The sequence below is a fragment of the Pleurotus ostreatus genome, assembly GCF_014466165.1.
Source record: "Pleurotus ostreatus strain PC9 chromosome Unknown scaffold_7, whole genome shotgun sequence".
Lineage (NCBI taxonomy): Eukaryota > Fungi > Basidiomycota > Agaricomycetes > Agaricales > Pleurotaceae > Pleurotus > Pleurotus ostreatus.
In genome coordinates this window covers 1,743,393-1,763,317 of record NW_023503162.1, presented here as the reverse complement: position 1 = coordinate 1,763,317, position 19,925 = coordinate 1,743,393, and the positions used below count along the sequence as shown (strand labels likewise).

Sequence of the window (19,925 nt, the reverse complement as noted above, 5' to 3'; positions counted from 1 at the left end):
CAGTCGAACAGCGATGCGCCTTCTTGCACGTGATCGTCGAATCACACAGGAGTTCATAGGAGAATCACCTGAAGGCTTTCCATATGTCACTCGCAAGAAAATAAGAAAGGATGTGAGTCTAGTACAGTTACAGAATGCACGGACGACAGTAAGGCAAGAAATAGATACAACAATCCAAAACCTCGATACTCATCCAAGGCCAACCCAATTCTTGGGGCCCAATTGAGCCGCAAGTCGACCAACCAGCGACGTGGCTGCAGGGCCCTGTATGAAGGCTTTGTTTGTACATAAAACCATACTCTTCTTACACCGCGTCAGCATCACGTTGACCCGCCTAGCTTCTTGGAGGAAACCGATCTTCTGGGTGCGTACAACGGATATTATGATATGATCTTCTTCGTTGCCTAACATGCCATGAAGCGACTTCAGCACTACGCCTTCAGAATGGAAGTGAGGAGCAACTCCTTCACCTTGGAAAGAATCAACGTTGAAGCACTTGTCCTCCCAGGGAAGCTTCTCTTGCTTCAGCATTCCTTCAATCTTTGAACGCTGCGCGTCGTAGGGAGTGATTATGCGGTATGGCTTTCCTTGTTTGTGGAAGCGTTGAGCGATCTTGATAACAGCTCGAATCTCCGGGATATTCTAAAAGCCATTGGTGAGCAACCGAAAGATTGCAGGTGCCGCTACTCACCGTCCAGCTGGTCCCTTGCTGTGCTTCCTTGCCGTTCGATACATCAACAAATAGGCAGCTTTGTTGCCATCTGACCTGGTGTACCGTCCTTAGTCTCGACCCATAGACATTGGTCGAGATGAAGTTCCCGATGACGACTGGCATACGATCTACAAGGGTGTCAAGACAGGAATCATGTAGAAACCAAATTACTGATCACATTGTATATCAAGGAAAATACCATGGTTGCGTAGGTGTTCCATTTCGAAGATGCTCTGCAAGTCCTCGATATCGCCTTGTCCATGGGGTGGGACTAATATGAATGAGGCTACGAAATCACGGAAGAGACGGGATCGCTTACGCTGTTTATCGTCGCCGATAAAGACTAGTTTGCGAAGAGTGCTATTAAAACGAGCGAACAATGGAAGGTAACAGCCAACTTCAATTTGGCTGGCTTCGTCGAAGATGACGGTCTCAACTGCTACACATCGGGTGTACACTTTCATGCTGTCGTTGGCAAACATGCTTAACGTGCATAGCAACACGTTCGAGTCGAGCAATTGCCGGGACGCTTCAAGGGAAGATTTTGTGAACGCGTCCGAACGTATCACGTTAGGGGCAATCTTCTCGTATAAGTGTTCGTGCCTAAAGATATTGGCGGCTTGTAAGGTTATTGTGAATAAAGTGAACGTACCAGTCGAAGTGAAACCCCTCGGAAACTAGGATCTTGAACTTGGTGAAACCCACGGATGCCAGTTTCTCAGCGATGTTCTTCACGGCTACGTTCGACTGAGCAACGAGCCACATTGGACGAAATGGATATAACCGTCCAATGCTGGTGACGGCAGAAGCGATCACAGTGGTCTTCCCTGTCCCAGGCGGGCCATGTATCAATGTGAGATTGCTCTTGTAGTCGTCTGCCGCCAAAATAGCAGATACAGCCTTTCGCTGAGAGTCGTTCAACGCCTGTTTGGGAGAGTAGATCGGGGTATCTGTCGGGAAGTTGGAAGCGACGGTGGGCGTGGCGGACGCTTCAGATGGCAACCACAAGCGTTGGACGAATGACTGGTCAAGGACTCGGGAGGTGCGCTGTAACGCCGAAAGCACGACCTCAAATCGCACCCGTTCGGCGTTGGTGGGTGGTTCTCTGCCCAAGGTCGAGACGGAAACTACTTTGTTTCCTTGCAGAGGGGTCTTAGGGTCAATGGTAGCCGCTCGCCCTTTGACTCGTTTCAAGCGAGCCGTATTGACTTGTTGCTTCCCTTTTTGATTGATAGTCACAACTCGGAGTGGCTGTAGAGCTGAACATTATACAAAAACTGTGCTGAGTGGGGTGAAGCTTACATTTCCATTTGGCATCAGTCGAGTTTTGTAACGGGTCGAATGTAGGATGACTTCGCCAGATTTATTTTTCGTTACATTCGGATCGACAGAGTTCTTGACCACGGTGGGCTTTAATCTATTGAGCAGCTCTGCGTCGCGAACGAGTTTTGCCAAAACAGAGAGACGCTAGCAGAAGTTAGCAACAATAACCTGCTAGATCTTCAATTCTACCTTTGTAGAAATCTGGCTGGTGTCGATTTCGCTTGTGTGCCTGAGTCTCGATAGTACATGCTCCGAAGATGCCGCCTTGCACAATGCCCACGCCCTTAGGATGGGTTGCCGATTTGAAAGTTCTTGATTGAAGAACAAAGCATCGACTTTGTCCGCGAGAATGTTCGAGTCCCCGCCTAAAACATCATAAACCGCCTGTCGTGAATATCGATTGCCTTTTGCAGCGGATAGCATATCTATTCCGTGATTGATCCGCAGGTCGAGGTCCAGATACAAGGCCGTTGCTAAAACATCCATTTGTAGAGCGTATTTCTTTGACGTCGAGGCTAGGAGAGGCTGCAGAAGAAGGCGATTGGGAGAGCAGGGCCGGTTCGACCGTTTAGAGGATAAGCGTAGGTATATTGCATGAGTTGGCGATGAAAATGCGACCGCAGCCAAAGCAGCGTGGGCACCGTATTCTGGTGATATGCCCAGTGGCACATCGTCTGCACAGCTCTGAAGAAATTTCGTGACCGTGTCAAGCCGTAGCTCGCTGATATGGATATCGACTACTTGAATAGTCGGGGCTGCCAAAGACTTGTATATTGCGGGAGCTGATAGGTGCTGTATTCGAGGCATGGGGGATCATCGATGTCGGTTCCTTGCTTCCCATGATTTATACGGCTTCAGGCGCCGGACGCCCACACTATGCAGCCTTGAGGATTTTATGATCAAGGAAAGAAGGTTAGTGCGCAGCATTTGCGAGCATAATGGGAAAGTTCTTTGAGCCTCACCGAGTCAACGAGACACAAAAGATTTGCTAACTGGTAACCACAAAATTGTGGATGCTTTTACCGATGGCATTAGCCTTGTTATCGTGAAGGCTGTGTACATTGCATGATGATCCCATTCAGAGATGATGCGATGAACACCAAAAGGGCTTACAGCTCCTGTCCGTGGCGAGTCACCTCTGATGCCAGCGCTGTTATGGGCAAGTTGTGGGTCCCAGATTATTTCCCAGATTGCCGGTGGCATCCTTGCTCCCGGTGCTGTACCGGAGTTCGTTTATCGTCAAGGTCTTGATAGGGCCCAAGTCGTGGTAGCCCAGCGAAGGCCTCGAGGTCAGTGTTTGTCTTGAGAGTAACTCAAGCTCAAGCTCAAGCCCGCGGCATCTTAGTACAAACAAAGACAAATAGTCTCTTGTACAACAACCGTAGTATCTCTCTGATTTCTGTTCGCCTGCGGGTCTCGCCGTCGGCAGTATTGTTTCCGAGCGGCTCAGGTACTGGAAAAGAATCATTATCCAGTATGGGCAATCGCATTAGCGCTCGCTTCCCAAGAATCGACGTATCGACGATAATAGCTGTATATCCGATATTAGTGCCGTTCATGTGTATACAAAGAACTGTATCGAGCTCGTAGCACTCCAATCCGAGCACTGACGCGTCTGAAGCTCGACAAATCAATCACGGTATCGTGAAGGCACGTGACCTCAAGATAACAAAAACTTTGAGTGTGATGATCAAAGTTCTTTCCTTCCCAATTCACGGACGTCGCCATGACCAAGTACATTGTTGTGAGCGGAGGAGTTGTCAGCGGGATTGGGAAGGGAGTCATTGGTGCGCACAGACCGCTCACCTCTTATCCAGACAAACCTCCAAGACTATTTTCCTCTCTCGAATAGCCTCATCTACCGGGTTGCTTCTGAAAACCACTGGCCTAAAGGTCACCTCCATCAAAATCGATCCGTACATGAACATTGACGCGGGAACGATGCGTCCTACTGAGCATGGCGAAGTGTACGTTCTCAACGACGGTGGTGAAGTCGATCTCGATCTAGGCAACTACGAACGATACCTCAATGTCACCCTATCTCGCGACAACAACATCACGACTGGCAAGATATACTCAGAAGTAATCGAGAAAGAGAGAAAAGGCGCGTACTTGGGGAGAACTGTGCAAATTGTCCCGCATGTCACCACTGAGATCCAAGATTGGATCGAACGTGTCGCCAAAGTGCCCGTGGACGAGACGGGCTTGCCCCCTGACGTGTGCATCGTGGAGCTGGGAGGAACGGTTGGCGATATCGAAAGCGCACCCTTCGTCGAGGCGATGAGGCAATTTCAATTCAGAGTCGGGCACGACAATTTTGCTTTGATCCACGTCTCACTCGTGCCGGACATGCATGGCGAGCAGAAAACGAAGCCCACACAAACGACTGTTCATTCTCTGAGAGGCCTGGGGCTTCTACCTGATCTTGTGCGCGATATATGGAGAGCTTTTTATGTACTCGATTTAACGGGCTTTGCAGATCGCGTGTCGTCTCCTGGTCCCTCAACCCCTTTCTCCTGCGACCAAGGACAAGATTAGCATGTTCTGTCACGTCACTTCGAAGCAAGTCTTCGGTGTACATGACGTGTCTTCCGTGTATCACGTCCCTTTGCTCCTCGAGTCCCAAGGAATCATCGAGTACCTCACCCATCGCCTCAAGCTTGATGACATCCACATCACGGATGAGATGCTTGAGAACGGGAGGTGCCTTGGTGTCAGGTGGAAGGAAATGACTTCTGCGTGAGCACCCACGTCCCTAAGTGCCCCCTTCATGATTAATTTTCGCGTCCCAACCATCTAGCCAGGAGCGTTTGTTCGACACTGTTCGAATCGCTCTTGTAGGCAAGTACACAGACTTGAAAGATTCGTATATGAGCGTAATCAAGGCTCTCGAGCACTCTGCGTTCAGAGTACATCGGAAATTGACTATCGATGTAAGCACCCTAGTCCGTTGAACATCCTCGTTCTCCTCTAATTGATATATAGTGGGTGGAATCTTCTGATTTGGAGCCCGAGACGCAAGAAACCAACCCTAAACAGTACCATGACGCGTGGAGAGCAGTAGTTGGTGCTGGGTGAGTATATCTGTATATTCAACTATTAAGCTCAATCGCTCATCTACGCAGCGGCATCCTCGTACCAGGCGGCTTCGGTACTCGCGGAACAGAAGGCATGATGTTAGCCATCAAATACTCCCGAGAACAGAAGATCCCCTTCCTCGGTATTTGCCTGGGTTTCCAACTTGCAGTCGTAGAGTGGGCGAGGAACGTTTTGAACTTACAAGGTAGGCATTACGGCAGTTCTGTCTGGCCCTCGTTCTAAATAATGCTCATCAACGCCCTCTCCTTAAGGCGCCACTTCGTCTGAGTTCGTCCCGACGGCGGAGCACCCCGTCATCGTTTTCATGCCCGAAATCTCCAAAACGCACATGGGTGGGACTATGCGTCTAGGCCTCCGACCAACTATCTTCCAGGATGGCACCGAATATCACGCTCCCCCTACTCCTTCCACTCCTTCGCCCTCATCCTCCACCTCCTCGCTCACGTCTCCTCGTTTCTCCACGTCAAAACCACCGGTGCCCTCGATCCCCGTGAAGCCATACTCCAAGACACGGCGGCTGTATGGTGGCAAGGCAACTATCTGGGAACGTCATCGCCATCGATATGAAGTGAACCCCAAGTATGTCGCGCAGCTGGAGAGCGTGCCCAACGGGATCAGGTTCACAGGTAAGGATGAAAAGGGGGAGCGAATGCAAGTTATGGAGTTGTTCGGTAAGGATATTCATGATCACGCTATGTACTGTTATTAATGTGCATTGTAGATCATCCTTACTTCGTTGGTCTCCAGGCTCATCCGGAATTCTGCACCCGTCCACTAAACCCGTCTCCGCCTTTCCTTGGTTTTATCGCTGCCGCGTGTGGACAGGATGTTCTAGAGGCCGAGATGGAGCGACAGGAGACCGCGTTCAAGCCGCCTCACCCAGCGCATGCCATGGTCAGCGAGACACAACTCCGAGAAGGATCGAACGAACATGCTGTTGATGGTCGCGGCGAGATGTAAAAAATACAAAAGGTTCAAATTTCGGTGTATTGCAGAAGGACCTGGCGAATCTATATTTAGACGAAGTGCGATCATGTAATTGGCTTGGGCTTGGTGGACATCCGTCGATTTTGGGTTAGAACAACAAAAGTCTCATATACATATAGTTACAAGTCATTAGCAATGCGAACGATGTATCTACAACATAAATGTGCTGGTATACAAGGAGGGTGAGCACCCGATGCAATATTATTTTTCTTCGATATGAAGCCCTCTCTTACGCCCAATTGTCGATAAGTGAGTCCCGCATCTCTCCTATCACTGCGCCAGAATCGTGACCTTGCAGTTCTAGAGTGGCATTATAAGCATGAGGATGAAGAGAGAGGGGGAGAACGTACTGAAGGTAGCTTCAATCACACTGATCTCTGTCGCTGTGGTCTCCAGACCAGTGAATGCACACCAATCGTTGACTACGAGGCCAGCGCCGATAACGTCGGATCCACGGTTGACTGTCCCGGCCTTTGATTCAATCGTTCAACGACAGGATATATATTGCGGACACGGTAGACTCACGACCAAAGGAATCTGGAGCAAACTGCTCAACTCATCCTGATCCTGGACACTCGTCTTGGGGTGCACCAGACCACCCTGATTTGTGATCGCACAATAGCTGCCCACCAGGACGTTATCAGCCACGGTTTGTCGGAAGACCTCGACCTTCAAGACATCGGCGATGATTTCCTCTGTCTCGCGATCGACGTCGGGATGGACGAGCGCAACATGGTCGTTGCAAGCGATAACGTTTCCGAGAGCGGATAAACGCTCCTCCACCCGCTGGATCGCAACAGCGTCTGGTAAGGAATTTCGAAGGTGCTGGAGTTCTTGATCGGTCGTTGAAGATGGCACGAGAAGTCCGTGGCGGTTCCCTGTTCACCCCGTTCACCCCATCAATACAAATCGCGATACCCGATCGAGAAAGTATTCACCTGCTGTCAAACGTCCGATAATTCTTGTGCCACCGATGCTCGTGTGTACGATAGGGATGACATCTCCAAGCTCGCTCTCGAAAGCGGAGTAGAAGTTAGTGCTGCCTTGGATTGCGGCCAAGCAGTACGAGTTGGTGAGTTTAGCGAATACACCGATGTCGCTGCTGTTTTCGAACTGGAGACCTAAGGAGAGTAAAGATCAGATCCAAGAATGCGCATGCGATAAGGAATTTCTCATACGGGTGGCCATGATTGGGGGGGGATTAAATTAGAAGTGGTAGTAGACTAGAAGAGGCGAAAGAGTTGGTCGGGAGCAAAAGTCAAGGCCTGCGAGAGGCCTGCGGAAGGATCTGCGGTGAGCTGGTAGAGTGTTAGGAGAACTCGATCAAAATTTATATCTAAGTTTTTGGACGGCACCGAACAAGCGCCCGTGGTTGCTTCCGTCGCGTCCGACGGTGAAGTGACTCTTTCTGTATCACCATGATCCCGTCCCTCAGACAAGTCGCAACCGCACTGCCAGCATGCCGGAAACGGCTTCTTGGAAAACAGTGGCACAGAATGACTCGGAATCAGAGTTCGTTCTCGAACACCGCTCCGACGGTGGTGGAAAAGGCTATACTGGATAGTATCAAGGTACATGGCGTGTTCTCTGACTGGGGAGCGTGTTCCTGACATGTTTCGGGGAGGCTATGGGACCACTGCCATTTGCGACATACATGCAGCAATGCCTTTCGCATCCCACACATGGTTATTACATGAATCCGTCTAATCCTGTATTCGGCGCGAGGGGTGACTTCATCACGAGCCCAGAGATCAGTCAAGTCTTTGGCGAAGTGCGTATCTTCTTGTTACCTTGATGGCTACTTGACGACCTGTTCAGTGCAATTAGCTTATTGCCATTTGGTTCCTCAGCCAGTGGGTAGCTGCTGGCCAACCGTCGTCCATTCGACTGGTTGAGTTGGGGCCAGGGAGGGGGACACTCATGGCCGACATACTGCGTGTAATATCAAAGATTCCGTCGGCCAAGGCCGTCCAACGGAAGTCAGTACAGCTGGTCGAAACAAGCCCGGCAATGCGCCGAGCCCAAGAAAACACACTCCAGAAGTTCGCTGACGAACACGGATGGGAGTTGCAATGGAATAACTCCATTGAAGACATCCCACCAGAAACAGACGATTACACCATTCTCGTTGCCCACGAGTTCTTTGACGCGTTGCCTATCCACATAGTGGAGAAGACCCAGAAGGGCTGGCAAGAATTGCTTGTCGCTTCGGCCTCGGACGGGAAGTCATCTATTGCTACTTCACCTCGTCTCAAGGCAGTGCTTTCGCCCGAACCGTCGCCCGTCTCTAGCCTCCTAGGCATGTCCTCTCAGCGATTTTCGAAACTACCCATTGGGACGCGAATCGAAGTCTCCCCTTCATCGTTCAAAATCTCCAGAAGGATTGGCGAACTAATAGCTGGCTCTTCTGCCGGAGGGAGCGCGCTGGTGATCGATTATGGTGAGGATAAAGTGTTTAATAACTCGTTCCGTGTATGTTTCGACTCTTGCCTGGTCATCGTTCACTTTGCCTCATCTTCTGCGACAGGCCTTCAAGGATCACAAAATTGTGGATATATTCCACCGTCCAGGGGAATGCGATTTGACTAGCAATGTTGACTTCGCATACCTCAAGGAGTCCTTCTCTGATATCGGCAAGTCAATTTCATCTACTTCAACGTATAAAGTATCGTCTCACCCGAATTACTAGCCGTGCCTCATGGGCCCATGTCACAAGCCAACTTCCTCAAAGGAATGGGAATCGATATGCGAGTGGACGCCCTTGTCAAGGCCGCATCTACAGAGGAACGACAGAAGGTCATACGCGACGCTGCGTTGCGGCTCGCCGATCCGGTTGGAATGGGTAAAGAGTATCAAGTCCTGGGCATCACCAGCAAACCCACATCAGAAGATGGAAGCCCGGGAGTGTGGCCATTTGTAGCGAGCCCTCCATAACTGTCAACGCCCGTCCGTTTGCGGGCCAGACCATATACTGCTGTCGTTCAGACAAAGCAACACATGCTGTACAGCTGTTGACAAGACGGCGTTTTTACTGTATCCATAGTCAGGGCTGGATGACTTGTTCCAATTCTGGGAAGTCGTTTGAACTCTGGTAAGCCTTTAGAGAACCCATATAGTCGCGAACGTCCTCTTCATCAAGCCTTCGATTCCCCGCCTCCGTAAACTTATGTTCGCTGTTCACTCGCTCCCGCTTCGATGATTGCACGACCTCTTTGACGCACTTCTGCGTTGTCACGTCACGATGCAAAACTGCGCCTCCATTCCTCTGGTGACTGTGACTTTCAGGCCGCTACTTCTCTCATTGTCCTTGCGTGGCTGCCCACAGACTGGATGGACCATCACCATATATAGATACTTTCAATACGCGTGGCTCTCAAGTCACGATATCGCGTCGCGTCGCTATAAAAGAGACGCGTCCATCGACTCGCAGTTCTCCTTGCCTATATCTTTATCCCTCTATACACCTACTTGACCTCTCCCCCTCCCCGCAGAACAGCGTATTTTCTTCAAATTTCCGCGCAAGATACCGTCAACAAGAGAAATCTGCACGTTCCCGCATCATCTCGCATCATGAGCTCACCTCTTTCTTCTCTTTCTTTAGAAATGGCGACCTTCGGGGAGCAAGCTCGGACGACGCGTTCTCAGGACACGCTCCCGATGTATACCTCCGATGTCTTGCCTCCTTATACCCCGCGTGCTCTAGATACCCTTCAAGAACGAGAACGACAGCATGTTCGCAACGATTTTGTGGCCCCAGCTGCCCCAGCCGTTGCTCCCACTGATAACCCCAACGGTACGTACATCTGCTGCCGCGTCTCTTAGTTCTGGTTAGCTTACATCCCCTCGGCGTCAGGCCAGCCTGTCCCGGAGGCCCCCCTTTCACACAGGGCGACCGTCGCGTCCTTTCTGTTTCGCTCGCGCAAGGAGACCGTAATCGCCCTGGTGGTCCTTACATTCATTGTCGTTGGAATTTACGTCGGTTACAAGCAGAAGTCGCAGGCGACCCAAGTCTAGTGTTCGCCTCCAGATCTCATGGATGACTCTTACGATGTTTTTCTCTCTATAAATTTCTGGAACACCATCTGTAACATCTGACTATGCGGTTTTGTCTGGGCTTTTTTTTGGAAATTATATATATTATCTTGGGAACTGGGCGGATTCGTTGTGTGAGTGTGGAATTTGGGAACTAGAACGTAAGGATCGGGCGCCAATATTCGCTGCCTTGTTGGTGGCCGCCAACTTCAGTCCCAGGCTCCTTGAGTCATACTCCTCGCGTACGACCATGTCCTCCATGAAGGCATACCTCGCCGAGAAATACATGTCTGGCCCAAAGGCCGACGCCATATTAGCTCGCACGGGGACCAAGAAGAAGAAACGCAGCAAAACCACGACGGGATCGGGCGCTATTGTTCGAGACGATGATGCGGGGTGGGGTGATGAAGGTGCTAAGGAAGAAGTGGAGGATGTAACAGAGGCTGTGGTTGCGTCGGACAGAGGATTCAAGAAGAGAAAGACGGAGCAAGCTGCAGAGGGGGGAGGTTGGGCAACTATTGAGGGCGGTATGCGCGAGGCCACCCCTCCCCCCGCTGCCGATGAACAACCTATGGTCGTCGACGAGCCTGCCGCTCCGTTCACCGGTGGGCTCGTCTCCGCTAAACAGTTGAAGAAAGCAATGGGCGCGAAGAAGAAGGATACTCAAGCTACGCAAGAAGAAATTGCAGCTGCGCAGGAAACTGTTTACCGTGATGCTACGGGCAAGAAGATAGATACGAAAGCGGAACGGGCTGAGGCAGCGAGGCTGAAGCGAGAGAGGGAGGAACGGGAAGCAAAGAAGATGGAGTGGGGCAAAGGTCTCGTGCAGAGGGACGAGCAGGAGAAGCGGAGGAAGGAGCTGGAAAACCAACGGGGCAAGGAGTTTGCTCGATACGCGGATGATAAAGACTTGAATGAGGAACTCAAGTCGAAGGAACTATGGAATGATCCCGCCGCTGCCTTCATGACAGTACGCCCTCCATCGTCCTCTCGGACCCCGACTTACTAAGGTCTTTTACACAGAAAAAACGAACCAAGGGACCACGGAAACCGGAGTACACAGGTCCTTTGCCAGCACCAAATAGGTTTGGTATCAAACCTGGTTATAGGTGGGACGGCGTTGGTGAGTCTCACATGAATGAATCATCGTCGTAACGGACACTAATACCACCTCATAGATCGGAGTAATGGATTCGAGAAGAAATTCTTCCAGACCCAGAATTCGCGGAAGCGACAAGGGCAGGAAAGCCATCAATGGAGTGTAGAGGATATGTGATATTACCTTCCCTGGTATCACGCATGCTGCATCAAGCTCTGGTTTCGGGTGCGCGCTGCCTGGGACGCCTATCTGCTTCTACCCTCCTGGAGTGTCAGTCCTGTCATCTGCCTCTTGGTGGCACGAATCAACACCCTCCGTATAAACCATGATCCCATGGTGAACTGTCCAGAGCCCTCGAACGTTTGTTCAAGCACCTTGGGATTACGACGCTCGCCTTGAAGCAAGAGGGAATGGCAGGCTGGGCCATGTGATATGTATGTCAGACAAAATTGAAATACCAGTATGATTTGTCTTTCTGGCATTATACTGTGCTAATGGCTGTATCTATAACGTTGTAAACAATCAGATTCAGAGTTGTTCTCCCCATCTACCTCCCGTAGTCCAACTCTTATCGCAGCTTGCTATACGGTGGTTGAACCATCTCACCTTCGTGACAATTCCATTGCGGAATACACCTGATACCAACGCAGCTCTTGGCACGCATGGCGCTGGCGTCCCTTGCGAGTCTCAGTGATATTGGGCAGTAAGCATCAGCATAGTACGCTCGCCTCCCCGCCTCATCCCACAGCTCACGTCTTTTCGCTCCTCGCGGTTTGCCCTATCGTGCCTTGCTTCTCATACATTCGGCAAATGACAACCCCAGCGTTTATCATGACTTTCCTTGTCGCCAGAACGTATTTAATGGGGTCGCCGCGCTGAGTATTTCGTCGTACCTCACCTTCAAGCATCATGAAGTGGTCCACCTTGTTGATCTTTGCCGCTGCCAGCGTTGTCTCCGCCCAGACCTACAAGAGGCTCGGGACATGCCCTAGCTTGGGTTGTATCTTCCCTCCTGATCAGACAGACTTCTATGCTGGAGCGTACTTCGACATCCGCCTAGAGGTTCACTCTCCCGTCAATGGGACTGAAGCTTTCAAGAACGGCGAGATCGACAAGGACTTCACTCTGTGCATCCAAAAGGGTGACGGTCCTTGTGAAGATGTCACAAAATTCTTCACTGTAGAAGACTCAAAACTTGATACCTGGACTTTCTCGTAAGTTTCATCATGAAATGCGAAATGCCGTAATCGCAACTGAAGTCTTCGAACAGGTATTACGAGGATCTCTTCGCCCGGGATGCGGGTTCGGCCTCAGTTGTGAATGTCGCTTCAAAGGGATATCGCGCTGTGGGTTCAGTCTCAATTTGCATGAACCCCATTCTGACATATAATTCGCCTTAGCTTGCTCTCGACGAGGTGACATTTAATCACCTTCAACCAAGGATAGAACTCATGCTTTCCTTCTAGCCCGGTATGTACACTGCGCGGCTCAAGTACCATCAGACCATGGAAACGGTCGCTCACTGGCTTGTTCGTGAGCCCGCCCCCGAAAGGAAGGCAAAGAACGCCATCATCTTCATTGGTGACGGTGGGTAGATATGTCCATCTACTGAAAGCTTTCCCTCAATCTCTACATTTTTTCAGGCATGACTCAACCCATGATCACGGCCGCTCGCATGATCGCCCACAAGTCTATCAATGGTCGTTATCAATCCCTCATGCAAATGGACCAGATGGAACATCTCGGGCAGTACGTTTAATACTTCCCATTATCGCAGATCGACGTCTAACAAATGTCTTTTAACAGTCAAATGACGCACTCCATTGACTCATACATTACTGATTCTGCTAACTCGGCTTCTGCTCTCTTCACTGGACACAAGACAACGTCAGGCGCCCTCAATGTTTACGTCGACAGCGTGTGTTACTCCTGGTAGCTGTGCGTTCTGACAATTTCTCACTCGCACATTTCTCAGAGCCGTGATTCGTTCGACGACCCGAAATATGAAACCGTTGCTGAGCTCTTCCGACGCAAGCGTGGTGGTGCCTTTGGCATTGTCACGACTGCTGATGTAGTCGATGCTACCCCTGGTACGCTGCATCCTTCTTCATCTATCTACGTCAAATGCTTAACGCAGAACACCCTCGACAGCTGCCATGTGCGCGCATACACGCGAACGTTAGTTCTCCCAGCTATTAGTATTACTCAAGCTCCCGGAGTATATTGATCAATGTTGTTCATATAGGTGGCGAGTCTGCTGGTATTGTTTACACATTCTTGAACGGGGCATCTGGTGATACTGGCCTCAACTCATCGCTCGCTTGGCCCACCAGCTGCGAGCAACCCGATGTCATCTTCGGGTATGTGCAACATCTCACATTTATAGAAAACCCATGCCTAACAACTCATGCAGCGGCGGCGCTCAAGCATTCCTCCCCGGTCCCGATTCTCCTAACGGCACTGATTTCTATCAGGCATTTGCAAAGGAAGGATACAATATCATCCACAACAATACTCAGTTGCAAGGGGTCGATATCGAAAAGAAGACACTCGGAATCTTCTCCAGTGAGTCGATGTCTAGCCTTCGTCCTTAACTCCAATTCAGGGTGCTGATATGTTTCCTCTAGAGGGTATCATGTACGTCTTAGATGTCGTGGTTCATATTTGTGGTGAGACTAACCTTTAATCCAGGTCCCAATGGCTCGATCGTCACGTAGGTCATTTGATTTCTATCCTAGGTTCTCATGCTGAACATATCTATTTGTTAGATCTACCCCGAGAGCTTGAAGGGTCGCAAGAACTCCCCACTCGGAGACGATGCTGATGCTCTCGATCAACCTGGACTCAAAGACATGACACTCAAGGCTATCGATATTCTTCAAAATCGCCAGAAGGACAGTGGGAAGGGATGGCTCATGCTGTACGCCTCATGTCATTTCTTTCTCCTCGCACAGGTTGTTAAGGATTTTGATAGATCCGAAGGTGCTAGCATTGACAAGGTAAGAGCAACAATGCCAAAGCTCAACGCCGGGTTTTCTGAGCAACTTGTAGATGATGCATGCTCTCGACTACGATCGTGCTTTGGGTGAACTCTTGGAACTCGACGACACAATCCGCGCGACTATTGCTCGTAAGTCATCATTCTTCATCTCCCGCTTCACAGTCTAGACATCGTACGCAGACCTCAAAGAAATCGGTGAACTGGACAACACCCTGATCGTTGTAACTGCCGACCACGGTCACGGATTCGTATGTTCTTCTTCATCTTTATACGATCTGTCCTTAGATTTCTTCATGGGCAGGATGTCTACGGTAGCGTCGACACCAAGTACATGGCTGCCCAAACCGACCCACGCAAGAAGCGTGACGCCAGTATGTCTCCACCCCTGTCCCCTTGGGCCTTCCCCTGATGACCTCCTTAGTTGGCATTTACGGCGAGTCTGGGTTGAGTGGATACACTGTCGCAAAAGGCTCGTCGCCGGATAACAATACCATCGTAGTTGGATCTGGAGGCCCGAACTTCCCCGTGCAGTGGGATCCTCGATACACCTTTGCTGTAAGACCCAAAATGCCGTCGCTCAACGATCTTGTACTGATCCAGTTGTAAATTCCTCAGGGTGGTATGGCTGCTCATCCGGACATGTCAGTGATAGACCCTGGCTCCATACTGAAAGATTCTGACTCCGATTCATTCCAGTCGTGAAGGATGGCAAGTGAACAAAACCGGGATCCGCAAAACCGTAGTGTCTGGCGACGATGGCTACGTCGCCAATCCTAATGATCAACCTGAAGGTACGTAAATCATCTTCATGATCTTATACTTGCTCACGGCGTTGATTACAGGCATTGAGATCGGTTAGCACACCTAAGTAATAGCACCGTTCCGTATCTGACACCGTATGTTCCAGAGGGCACAATTCCCGATGATAACTCCTCCGGCGTCCACTCACTGACAGGTTCGTGCTCCAGAGAACCATAAGCATTGACATACCACTGATGTTGTATGTTTCCAGATGTTTCTGTCTTCGCGAGCGGTCCCGGTGGCGAGGCTTTCCGTGGTGTTTGTGAGTTTCTTTCCTGAATCGTCCACCCTGCCCACCATGCCGTGATCGGTTCTGACAACCTGTGTGCAGATAACAGCATTGATGTCTTCTTCAAAGTCGCCGATGCCCTTGGTCTTGGCGCGCCCAGCTCAGAGTCCCAGTGAGGTTCTGGTCGAACCGAAGAACCGACGCGTATATTTATTCGTATTTGAGCTTTGAAGCATAACGATAGATACCCTAAGTAATACCCTCGCTACATAGACTGGGGGTCCCAATAAATGCGTGCTATGCTTTCCATCCTTTGGCCTAAGACGAAATTAATCGCCTCTCAATCGACGACAGTTTCCCCGAAAGCAAGACCCCCTCCGGCGCTTAAATCTACTCTTCCAACTGCTTCGTCCACGAAAACGACAATGCGTCTGACGACGACTACCAGGGTGCGATGTGGCGTTCGCCATGAAACCAGCTGGTTACTGGTAGTACCGATTCCTCGATTACTTGCCGCCTCGCCAACTTACGTCAAAATTCTATTCTTCAGGAAGCATAGAAGCTTGAGAAAGGGGATATGTACACGTTAATTCAGCTCTTGTGCCGCCCTCCTTTGGTAACCATGTGGCCTTGGACGAACGTGCGCTGTACCGACTGCAGTACGTGCGGGACCGCCCGTTGCTGGGGTGGCCGGCGACAAAAATGCCTGATATTTTATCAGTGGAATTTGTCCTGGTTTCAACGACAGGCACCGCGACATACGGTAGCATTCAGCCGGGACGAGCAGGAGGACCACGTTCGTACCGCAACGACTACACCGTGCCTTGCTTCTAGTGATCCCACATGCATTGATGGGCGTTTGGAGTCAATCACTCATGCGTTCAACTCAATTTCGCTCTGGGAGCTCTAGATTACGCTTCGTACGGGGTTTCCTATAAAGCGGCGCGTGTCTGGAGCCAGATATTAAGCCCCACCGATTATCCTCCAGAAATGAGGGGTCTCTCTCCTGCCTTCGTTGTTGCGGCCGTACTCCTTCAACTAGCTTCTGCTCAAACATTCCAGCGTCTGGGAGCATGCCCGACATTGGGTTGCATCTTCCCGCCTGATCAAGCAGACTTTTTCCCAGGAGCCTTCTTTGATATCCGGCTCGAGGTTCACGCCCCAGTTAACGGAACTGAGGCCAGTGCCAATGGTGTACCCGATCAGAACTTCACCTTCTGCATCCAGCAAGGCAAGGGAAAATGTCAGGATGTCACCAAGTTCTTCTCGGTGAAGCAGTCTCCACTCGAGACATGGACTTTCTCGTACGTTTGCTTCTGCTACTCTGCTAGTCTTGATCTTATGTATCTGTAGATACTTCGAAGATCTTTTCGCGAAGGACGCGGGGACGCCGGTGATCGTGAATGTCGCTTCAAAGGCCTATCGCGCAGTAAGTCTTCGACCGCTACTGTGATATGTAGTTGTTGAGTCCAACGTCTATAGCTTTCGCTCAATAAGGTTTGTGAAGCCACCGTTGTACGAATCATCGTCTGATTGTCCGAAAGCCGGGAGAGTACACAGCTCGTCTCAAATACAACGGGAGAAGTGAAACGGTCGCCCATTGGCGTGTTCGCGACGCATCTAAGCGCAAAAAGGCCAAGAACGCGATACTCTTCATCGGAGACGGTACGATCTCGCGTATTTCAACAGGCTCTTCCACTTATCTACTCTTGTCTATTTCAAGGCATGACGCAAGCCATGATCACCGCTGCCCGACTGATTGCTCACAAGTCTATCAATGGTCGGTATCAGACATTGATGCAGATGGATCAGATGGAAGTTCTCGGACAGTACGTCGATCTATTCTCGTTGCCGTCGGAATCTTGCCTGCCTTCCGACGTTCCCATTCCCTGTTGCCTATTTTAAGGTATCATCGACTCAGGACTGACGTGGTCCCCATCCTGTTAATTATAGCCAAATGACACACTCGATCGACTCTTTTATCACCGATTCAGCGAATTCAGCTACCGCTTTGTATACCGGGCACAAGAGCTCGGTCAGCGCGTTGAACGTCTATGCTGACAGCGTAAGTATATCGCCATTCTACAATAGGCTTATTGCTAAACTCGCAATAGTCCCGTAATTCCTTCGATGATCCTAAATTCGAGACGATAGCCGAACTGTTCAGACGCCGAAGGGGAGGAGCACTCGGGATGGTGTCCACTGCTTACATCGCTGATGCAACTCCAGGTCAGTCGTTTGTTCGATCAAGATCGTACTTTGAGTAACCGGGTTGAATTGATAGCTGCGCTTTGTTCGCACACCCGCGATCGTGAGTCTGATCGGCTGGCTAGTGATCACTCAATTAACGGCATTCTCGTGATGATCCTAGGTGGACAATCTGCGTCGATCGTCTATGAGTACCTCTACGGTCCTGCTAAGCTCAATTCAACGTTGTCTTGGCCCACGAGTTGCGAGGGTCCTGACGTCGTCTTTGGGTACGCAATATCGAATACCTCCGTATCTTGGCCCTTCCTAATCACCCAATCAATATTACCCTAATTATGATATAGGGGAGGCGCAGAACAATTTATCGCAGGGGCAGGTTCACCTAATGGAACTGATTTCTACAAGGTCTTCCAATCCGAGGGTTACAACGTCGTCAACAGCAAATCCCAGCTTGACAAAGTTGGTAACAAAAAGAAGACGTTGGGCATCTTCTCCAGTGTGTTTATCCTCCCTGCCTCCGGTTCTTAGCTTACCAACTCAACACCACGTATAGAATCAAACATGTACGTCCTCATGTCGCTTACTGTGGATCAGGGTGGTTAGCTGACAACAACGCAGGGCAAAATGGCTCGATCGTAATGTGTGTCTCCCGTCTTCTTCAGTCAATTTTTGGTCTGATGACCGTTTTTGTCAGGTATACCCAGAGAACCTTCGTGGGCTCAAGAACTCTCCTACCGGTGACAACACCGATGCAGTAGACCAGCCCGGTCTGAAGGACATGACACTCAAGGCCATTGACATTCTCCATGCCCGGAATAACGGCAAAGGCTTTTTCATGATGTGTGTCGGGCACATCTTAGTTTCTACGTACTATATACTTATTCCTCCTCCCAGGTCCGAAGCCGCTAGCATCGATAAGATGATGCATGTCCTCGATTACGACCGTGCCCTTGGCGAACTTCTCGAACTCGACGATACTATCCGCGCTACCATCGCTCGTTAGTTGTCCGTCACCAGGCTGGCTCGGATTTCTGACTGTTGGATATAATAGACCTCAAGAAGATTGGAGAGCTTGAGAACACGCTCATTGTCGTGACCGCCGATCACGGCCACGGGTTCGATGTTTTCGGAGGAGCTGACACAAAGTATCTCGCTGCTCAGACTGATGACAGGAAGAAGCGCAATGCTAGTGCGCTCTCTCTTTTTGGAATTTGTCCATCGCTGGTGGCTAAATGCTTGCTCTGCTAGTTGGTGTGTATGAAAGCTCGGGGCTGAGCGAATACATGGTCGCCAAAGGCTCGAGTCCAGCAAACGTGTCGATCGTTATTGGTGCCCAAGGCCCTAACTTCCCCGTGCAGTGGGATCCCCGATATACCTATGCAGTAAGTATTTCCTCCCAGGTTTTTGGTACTCAAGTCTTAATACTATTTGCAGGGTGGGTTTGCTGCAAACCCAGACCGGTGAGTCTCTCAGATCTTGACTGTTTCACGCCGGCTAATATTCTGTCGCACTGAATAGACGCGAAGGCTTCACAGTGAATACCACTGGACCTCGTATCCCTGCTACTTCTTCCACCGATGGAGTTGTAGGCAATCCTTTAGATCAGCCTCATGGTCCGTTAAATCAGTTAATTTCCGTCCTGAAATGTTGCATACTCAACTGAATCCCTATTCTACCCAGGTTTCCATGTTGGTTCGTATTGATTCTTTACCTGTGGCCGGTAGACCGAGATGACTGACAATATTTGCCTGTATAGATGGAACTCTTCCTTTGAGCGCCTCAGAAGGTGTTCACTCTCTTCAAGGTGAACTGATTCTCCACTAGTTATGCTGAAAGCTGACCGTCTGCTTCCAGATGTATCAGTGTTTGCTAATGGCCCCGGGTCGGAAGCATTCCGTGGTGTCTGTAAGTGCACTCTACCCTTCATCCCTTGCTACAAAATACTAATATTACGCTGTACGATAGACAATAGCATTGATATCTTCTTCAAGTTAGCCGATGCGCTGGGGTTGGCCCATTAAAGTATGTGTAACATCGTCTCGTATAGTATCTAGCAAGATCTAGTTAAGTAGTTAGTAGGTACCTAGGAAGTGGACGCGTAAATGACGGTTATAAACCGGTGAAAAGCGTGCCCCGCAACATCAGCCAAGACCCACTCGTGCGTAGAAACTGTTGTGAACGACCTGTGTCGATGTCTTCGACCGTTGAGTGCAGAATACCGCCACGGTCCGTTTGACACTCGTGGCCAACAATGACCCTTGAATTTGACAGTCAATCATCCGACTCCATCTCCACTGCCTATTCATCCCCGGGCCGTACTATAGGGTGAAGGTTCGCTACGACTTCGCCTGGCCAGAAAAATATGTCTTGTAGGACGCTTACCTTGTTACAACAGGGCCGCAATACCGTCGAACTACATGTGAACTACCCACAC

General features: G+C 50.2%; 8 protein-coding genes across 8 annotated transcripts; 6 read left to right on the top strand and 2 right to left on the bottom strand.

The window, feature by feature from the left end:
• Nucleotides 1-189: 189 nt before the first annotated feature.
• Nucleotides 190-2,842, bottom strand: PC9H_009828 (uncharacterized protein; the record flags this gene model as incomplete). Its single annotated transcript, XM_036779326.1, has 7 exons — nt 190-642; nt 692-840; nt 912-983; nt 1,032-1,315; nt 1,365-1,963; nt 2,015-2,179; nt 2,225-2,842. 7 exons carry the CDS (start codon nt 2,840-2,842, stop codon nt 190-192), a joined length of 2,340 nt encoding a protein of 779 aa, XP_036628715.1.
• Nucleotides 2,843-3,761: 919 nt separating this feature from the next.
• URA7 (CTP synthase ura7) lies at nt 3,762-6,094 on the top strand (the record flags this gene model as incomplete). The annotated part of the gene is made up of 8 exons (XM_036779325.1): nt 3,762-3,822; nt 3,888-4,462; nt 4,515-4,774; nt 4,836-4,968; nt 5,021-5,109; nt 5,161-5,318; nt 5,386-5,805; nt 5,856-6,094. 8 exons carry the CDS (start codon nt 3,762-3,764, stop codon nt 6,092-6,094), a joined length of 1,935 nt encoding a protein of 644 aa, XP_036628714.1.
• A 256-nt stretch (nt 6,095-6,350) lies between these two features.
• On the bottom strand, nt 6,351-7,309 carry TIF6 (Eukaryotic translation initiation factor 6; the record flags this gene model as incomplete). Its single annotated transcript, XM_036779324.1, has 5 exons — nt 6,351-6,421; nt 6,472-6,592; nt 6,647-6,999; nt 7,060-7,242; nt 7,300-7,309. The coding sequence occupies 5 exons, from the start codon at nt 7,307-7,309 to the stop codon at nt 6,351-6,353; spliced, it is 738 nt and encodes a 245-aa protein (XP_036628713.1).
• A 230-nt stretch (nt 7,310-7,539) lies between these two features.
• PC9H_009825 (uncharacterized protein) lies at nt 7,540-9,055 on the top strand (the record flags this gene model as incomplete). The annotated part of the gene is made up of 5 exons (XM_036779323.1): nt 7,540-7,692; nt 7,746-7,892; nt 7,949-8,593; nt 8,649-8,754; nt 8,811-9,055. 5 exons carry the CDS (start codon nt 7,540-7,542, stop codon nt 9,053-9,055), a joined length of 1,296 nt encoding a protein of 431 aa, XP_036628712.1.
• Nucleotides 9,056-9,691: 636 nt separating this feature from the next.
• PC9H_009824 (uncharacterized protein) lies at nt 9,692-10,135 on the top strand (the record flags this gene model as incomplete). The annotated part of the gene is made up of 2 exons (XM_036779322.1): nt 9,692-9,914; nt 9,975-10,135. The coding sequence occupies 2 exons, from the start codon at nt 9,692-9,694 to the stop codon at nt 10,133-10,135; spliced, it is 384 nt and encodes a 127-aa protein (XP_036628711.1).
• A 268-nt stretch (nt 10,136-10,403) lies between these two features.
• CWC26 (Pre-mRNA-splicing factor cwc26) lies at nt 10,404-11,429 on the top strand (the record flags this gene model as incomplete). Its single annotated transcript, XM_036779321.1, has 3 exons — nt 10,404-11,123; nt 11,177-11,276; nt 11,332-11,429. The coding sequence occupies 3 exons, from the start codon at nt 10,404-10,406 to the stop codon at nt 11,427-11,429; spliced, it is 918 nt and encodes a 305-aa protein (XP_036628710.1).
• A 732-nt stretch (nt 11,430-12,161) lies between these two features.
• Nucleotides 12,162-15,459, top strand: PC9H_009822 (uncharacterized protein; the record flags this gene model as incomplete). The annotated part of the gene is made up of 20 exons (XM_036779320.1): nt 12,162-12,466; nt 12,523-12,598; nt 12,719-12,839; nt 12,896-13,001; nt 13,059-13,170; nt 13,228-13,342; nt 13,404-13,430; nt 13,498-13,612; nt 13,666-13,827; nt 13,944-13,965; nt 14,021-14,251; nt 14,304-14,382; nt 14,434-14,501; nt 14,555-14,624; nt 14,675-14,808; nt 14,869-14,894; nt 14,950-15,044; nt 15,161-15,208; nt 15,266-15,316; nt 15,386-15,459. The coding sequence occupies 20 exons, from the start codon at nt 12,162-12,164 to the stop codon at nt 15,457-15,459; spliced, it is 2,037 nt and encodes a 678-aa protein (XP_036628709.1).
• An 814-nt stretch (nt 15,460-16,273) lies between these two features.
• On the top strand, nt 16,274-19,512 carry PC9H_009821 (uncharacterized protein; the record flags this gene model as incomplete). Its single annotated transcript, XM_036779319.1, has 22 exons — nt 16,274-16,587; nt 16,637-16,712; nt 16,766-16,780; nt 16,828-16,948; nt 17,007-17,112; nt 17,237-17,348; nt 17,398-17,512; nt 17,568-17,594; nt 17,655-17,760; nt 17,836-17,987; nt 18,045-18,054; nt 18,110-18,131; nt 18,186-18,331; nt 18,386-18,489; nt 18,543-18,680; nt 18,740-18,873; nt 18,926-18,951; nt 19,010-19,104; nt 19,172-19,183; nt 19,248-19,295; nt 19,346-19,396; nt 19,457-19,512. 22 exons carry the CDS (start codon nt 16,274-16,276, stop codon nt 19,510-19,512), a joined length of 1,986 nt encoding a protein of 661 aa, XP_036628708.1.
• Nucleotides 19,513-19,925: the final 413 nt, after the last annotated feature.